At 49.6% G+C, this 6,129-nt stretch overlaps 2 protein-coding genes across 2 annotated transcripts; one reads left to right on the forward strand and one right to left on the reverse strand.

Annotated features, from left to right (window-relative positions):
* Positions 1-279: 279 nt before the first annotated feature.
* Positions 280-670, forward strand: PEX2_069010 (cytochrome c oxidase subunit VIIa; the record flags this gene model as incomplete). Its single annotated transcript, XM_016744172.1, has 3 exons — positions 280-322; positions 478-513; positions 591-670. 3 exons carry the CDS (start codon positions 280-282, stop codon positions 668-670), a joined length of 159 nt encoding a protein of 52 aa, XP_016599885.1.
* Positions 671-1,143: 473 nt separating this feature from the next.
* PEX2_069020 (Chitin synthase N-terminal) lies at positions 1,144-5,531 on the reverse strand (the record flags this gene model as incomplete). Its single annotated transcript, XM_016744173.1, has 8 exons — positions 1,144-1,168; positions 1,236-1,348; positions 1,410-1,699; positions 1,768-1,858; positions 2,730-4,409; positions 4,467-4,828; positions 4,897-5,380; positions 5,454-5,531. The coding sequence occupies 8 exons, from the start codon at positions 5,529-5,531 to the stop codon at positions 1,144-1,146; spliced, it is 3,123 nt and encodes a 1,040-aa protein (XP_016599886.1).
* Between the last annotated feature and the right edge of the window lie 598 nt (positions 5,532-6,129).

Genomic DNA, 6,129 nt, shown 5'->3' on the forward strand with positions numbered 1-6,129 from the left:
GCTCCGAAGCTTCAACTTCACCTCACAAATCAGCCTTCCTCCTCACCCCCCCTCTCCTCTCCCCACCAACGTCCGAGGCAGGTTTCAAGCTGTCCGCAACCCATATTGCTTTTGCTCAAGCATCGATTGACGCAACTTATTCGTCACAATGCCCGCCGCTATTCCCCCCATCACCGGCGTACGTGCCCCTTCCGTTGAAGGCCGGGTTAACCCGAGCGGGTTGATCAGGTCAATTGAGATGTTCGCAATGATTTACTGACATGCTATGCTTGTCTACAGATGCTCCGCCGTGGTCTTGTCCTGGACCTGAGCACCGCTTTCGGTAAGTTGTGATCCGGATCGAGTGGCATGATCAAACGACAAATTGAATATCGCGATCTCTCGGGAGCGACCACATGAAATACAAGCACCAAGAAGATGGCTAGGATGAGATCAACAAGTGAAAATAGTTGCTGATCAGGGTATCTCATCCACTAGGCTTCGGTACTACCTTCGGCTACCTCTGGTGGTACGGTAAGTAGATTATCCCCGGCTGCGCCAACCCCCACCCGATTGATGGCTTGAAATCTAACCATGTGTTTCTTTCACAGGATACCACCTTCCCCGCGTGCGTGAGCGCGATACCTACTACGCCCGCCTCGAGGCTGAGCGTGCTGCCCAGCGGGGTTAAATCGATCAACCCTGATCACCTTCTCTCGATTGTCTCCTTCTCGCCCGTTCGGCGCCAGTTCTTTTCTTTGTCAAAGCGTTATCTAGAAAATCACCCAGTGATGGAGGCATATGTCTTGACATCCCCATCGGGCTTGGTTGGATCGACGGGTGTGTACGAGTGGGTGGTTGGATTTGATATCGATTGTACATATACGCCAGTGGACAACCAACCATTTTGATTTTGGACTTTACATTTTCTCGCAGGCAGTTCTACGTAGTATCGCCCGAACGCGCATATCGATATACTTGACCACTACGCCTGGCCAGCCAAATGAGCGAATTGGATCTATTGTGTTCAAACGCTAATGACGCCGGATATATGTACGTGGAAACACTAGTGCACCCCTAATGGGAGCTGGACCATGTCTCCGCCATGTAAAACCATAGATCATCATCCCGTATCTGCTCATCGCTATGGGGTATGGGCGAAGGCTAGATATGGGAACCGATGGAAAAACTGCAAGTGTGAAGCCCTAGCTAGCATTCACCGTAGAACTCGTTCAAATGATATGCCTCGGACGGACCCGCCGGCCATGGAGTTGCGTACGTTCTTCTTGAAGGTGTCACGAGTGACGCGAAGATCTTCCGCGGCTTCCTTGTTGAGAGGATCGGAGGCGTTTGGCTCGAGGAAAAGGAACTGTGGTGGAATTATCAGTCAGCGGAAGTAATGACCAGTCAAAGGAAAGGAATCAACGAACCTGCATGCCCACAATGACAGCATTCAGATTCAACACGGGCTTCCAGTCCTCTCGTAGAATGTTCAAGCAGACGTTGCCCTCCAAGTCGATATTGGGGTGGTAGATCTTCTGCGTGCATTTGACCTTGGGGGGATCATGGGGGAAGTTCTGGTTGACGGCGAAGCTAAAGTTGAAGACACCACCCTTGTACATGCCCTCATCTGGTTCGATGGTCAAGGTGAAGTTAAGGATATCGTCAGGGTTCGGGAAAGACATTTTCATCGTGCTGCCGAGGGTGAGTTCTTGAAGATCTAAAGAGATAAGAGGTTAGAGATCCATATCACAATGATCCCATGTCCACCGCGGGAGAGTCACTCACCTCGCTGCACGCGTAATTGCGCCGCGGTAACCTTCTTCTTCTTCTTGCCTGCAGTACCCTCGGCATTCTCAGCCTCCTGCTGCTTTTGTTTCTGTGCAGACTATTAGTCACAGTTCTGCATTCCTCTAAGAGCCAAATAGAGCCCTACCATCGACCAAATTTTCAACATTTTGCCCGGAAGTCACCACCCCACCTGGTGGAACAGACGGGTTTTCAGGAGAGCGAAGTAGGAGGTTTAAGGCGAGGTTACCACTCTGTAGATATCAGAGAAGAGGAGAGAGACAGAAAGGAGATGCAAAGCTGTAAAAGGCGAGACGAACTAGTGACAACGGTAAGAGTGAAAGGATAGCCCTGGGCTTGCGGGGGTCTCAGATCAGCAATCGCCCTTTATCGCCTCTCCGCCTTCCACCAGTTGACGTATTTGACCTCGGGAATTCCGTACTATGCACAGTCTCTATATTTTTACATATTATTAAAATCTCGAAGGGGAAAAAAAATATAAATTGAATATGAAGTACATTCATCATAGCGCTCCGAATGCGATCCCGGTGCATGGCTGGTCCGACAAGAAAAACATCACAGTAACCGTCAAGGGTAGAACCGCGCGAATACATACTGGCTAGCATTGCAAAATCAAAAAGAGAACAGAAGTGGGCATCTTTAGGTAGAATACAGATCACGGTATGGGGAAGAAAAAGAAGAGAAGAGGAAATGGTGTCTGGGGGGTCATGAAAAAGGTCACACATTTCGTGCTTGCTGGAATCGAACTACCGGCGTGCAAAGCAGCACTTGATACCAGTGCGACCCAGGAACCAACAGCATCCAATGAAACGGAACAATGCCACAGCAGCGTTAGACCATAAGAGGGCCTGGAAGAAATGGGCTGTACGGGTGGTTGCGGTATTCTATGATCACATTAGTCAATGGTCTAATAACAAGGTCAAAAGAGGGTGAAAACTTACGCTAAAGCCAAACTTATCAACGGCCTCGCTGGTGATGCAAACTGCCAAAATTGCATTACTGAAGATCCAAAAGGTGACGAGCCGGGTACGGAAACTCTTGTAGGAGTCCTCGAGGGTCTTTTCATCGTGTTCCACGGGGGCAACGAATGGAGTGAGCGCACGCTTCACGGTTGCCTCGAACTGGCTGTCGATATCCGCTTGGGGCTTGTCGATTTCTTCTATCACTGTTTCCTTGCTACCCTCGTCTTTTGTAGTTGTGGCTGACGGCAACGCATCGGCCTTGTCGGAACCCTTCGTACCCCAGGAGACGTCATGCCAGTTGCTGAAGGCATAGACGTTCAGAATGTTGATATAGGACGACTGGATAACCATATACGCAGGGAAGGAGGTGAACATGTGCCATGGGTCGGCGTACATGAAAGAGGCAACAAAGTAAAGACCGAATGTGGCAGCCAAGGCAATGATAATGATACCAGCGCCCGTCGACCCGAAGAAAGAGTCAATGAACCCTTTCACACCTTCGTCGGTAACAAAGTCCATAGGCGCGCCACCGGTGAACGCGCGAACGACTAGGTAGATCGAATCGACCACAATGTAAACCTGAATGATACCAAAGACCACAAACGAGGCAAGGTATGAGAACTTGGAGCCCTTGGGTCTGTTACCGAGAGCGAGAATGAACTGCAGCAAAAGGAAAGCTAGGTATCCGTACTTCACAATTGTGTTGATAATGGGCGTGGCCGTCTTGCCGAAGGGGAAAGCGGTGTTTCCGTTGCTGGAGCTCGGAGTACCGACAAGGTCAATGATGACAGTGGTAGTCAGCCAGTATGAAGCCAGAGAGAACCAGGTGAGCAAAGTGTTGAAAATGTTATACAACATTTGAATGTGGAGGAAGAACATGCGAATAATGTTGTGACCACTCTTGTACATGCGGCCAAAGTGCATTAGGGAGTAAATTCCTGCTGCAAAAGAACCGTTGAGCCAACGGCGACGCTGGGAGATAAACTCGGCGGCACCTTCGGGCACGTCAGTCTCACCCTTGGAGGCTTTGACATAAGACAAGTGCCACTTAGAGCCTGCCTTGGCAACCAACTCGAAACACAGAATTCGATCCTCGGCCAAGAACATGTTCTTCTTGAAAATGTTCATACCCTCAATACCCTTCTTTCCAAGCTGCTTAGATAGCGTGTGATCACCGTGGAAATATTGTTCAAGAGGGCGACCCATGATTGCACGGAATCGATAGGCCGAGAATGCACCGGGCAAGACACTAACGTAACCGAACGAACTCTCCAAGGGTTTATCCAAGATATTACTAATCTTGTACTCGAAGTTCTGGGCAGCCACGAGAGGGTTGATCAAGTTCCGCCATCCCTTACCCAACATGGCGTGGATTTCACCACAGGCACCACCGAGATCCTTATCGTTATAGAATGCCTCCCAGAGGTATAGCAAAGACTTAGGTCCAGGTTTCGTACCGGCATCCAGAAGGATACAGATCTCGGGGTTCAAAATGCGGCCGAAAGCGTTAAAGAGCCAACGATGCGAATTGATCTTCTTACTGTTCTTTTGCTTCAAACAGAACATCATTTGCACCGGTGGTAGAGTGCTCGGGCCATCGTCCGTGGGCCGAATAAGCTGCTGACTTGGCGTGACTGAAAGCTGAGTCGTATACTCGAACTAGATGTCCTGTCAGCGCTATTTCATTTAGAGCCCAATCCGGGCCATCCCACTTACAATATGCGCCAAAGTCTCCTTTCCGTCAACATCACGCTTCATGACACCATCCTGGTAGATACCGACGGTTGCAAGAACGTCAAGGGTATCCTTGTCGCAAGGGTCAATACCGTCAAACACCAGCGCCACGACAATCTTCTGCCATGCAGGTCCACCCTTGTTCCAGAACTCGGATTTCTTCAGGTTGACAATGTCGCGAATGTTCTGCATCACACCGTGCAAGGTACGGGCCGTAAGATTCTTATCCTCATTGTAGTAGGTAATCGCGATGAGCAGCTCCGTATGACGGTTGTACATTGCGGGGCGAAGGTTGTAACCATTGTGGAGGGTAAATTCGTTCGGGTCGCAAGTGGCTGCGGTGTCTATGAAGAGTGAAGACTCATTAGTTTTTCGCTTAGAGCCACATGTTCCTAGTCTGTTCCACACGTACATCGCATGTGGGTGAACTCCTCGCTTCCGCCTTCCACGTCATTGCGGTATTTGGCTTGAATCGCATTCTGAATAGCACTGGGCACGGGGTAGTCGACACTCAGGACGGAACCCTGCACTAGCTTGACTTTCCTAGTGGCGTATCTGCGCAAGCCGCCAGCACCGCCAGGGGCGCCCCCGGGGGCCTGTCGCTGGCGCCAAGCCTCGGTGGATGAGGTCTCGCTGCGGGCATAGGGGGACGCAACTCGACCGGGGACTCCAAAGGCTGCCGCGGTAGTTTCCTCCTGGCCAGAGTAGGCGGTGGTGGTATTGTATGGGTCATGGTAGGAAGGGGCGGTGTCCGCTGCATAGGTCTCCGTCAAGCTGTACCCGGAAGTCGGACGTTGGGGAGAAACACTGTGCGAGTGGGGGTCGTCAAATGGAGTCGCAAAAGGACCCTGCTGTTGGGACAATAATCCACGGGCTGCATCCTCATCCTCGCGATACTGCGCAAGAGAGAAAAAAAAACACCGAGGTCAGCTCTACCGACTAGTTCACCGCCTCTCCACGCACACATACCTGCGAAGCTGGCACATCCTGTAGATGATGAGCATCATCATAGCTCGGTGAGTGCGAGCCAGAGCCGTGGTAGGCCATGTTGTCGCAAAGGTCAAAAACTCAAAAAGGGATATGTTTCAAAGCTGAGAGAGGGGTATCGGTTCAAGCAGGGCGCATTTATGAATGATTATCGAAGCCACCGGGGCCAGGGGAAGTGAATAAATTTTTCTTTTACTCAGAGAATATTGCGAATGTTTTGAATCAAGGGTCAAAGAGAAAAAGAAGAGAGAAGGGGGGTGGGAAAGGGTCAAAAAAAAAGGGAGACCGTCAGACTAGAAAGGTCAAAAATAGACTTGTCCCTACTAGCCCCGTCCTGGTTTAGTTTCCCCTTTCTCTTTTTTTTCTTTTCTTTGGTTTTTCTTCATTTGACTTGAACTATTTGAATCTTTAGATATTTATATTTATATTGTTTTATACAGAGTATACTATATCCATACTACTAGTAAGTACATACAACATATGTACTACCTAGAATAAATACCATACATACTCCATCCCTACTTGAGAACAACAAACCAATGCCCCCGAGGCCCTGTGGAAGACCCTGACTGGTTGAGATGTCAAAGGCTGAGATACTAGGAATTCCTAATTTTCCTGTTCTGTTTTTTAAACTTTGTGATTCGTTCCCTTTCACTGA

The sequence above is a fragment of the Penicillium expansum genome, assembly GCF_000769745.1.
Source record: "Penicillium expansum strain MD-8 chromosome Unknown contig224, whole genome shotgun sequence".
NCBI classification, from domain to species: domain Eukaryota; kingdom Fungi; phylum Ascomycota; class Eurotiomycetes; order Eurotiales; family Aspergillaceae; genus Penicillium; species Penicillium expansum.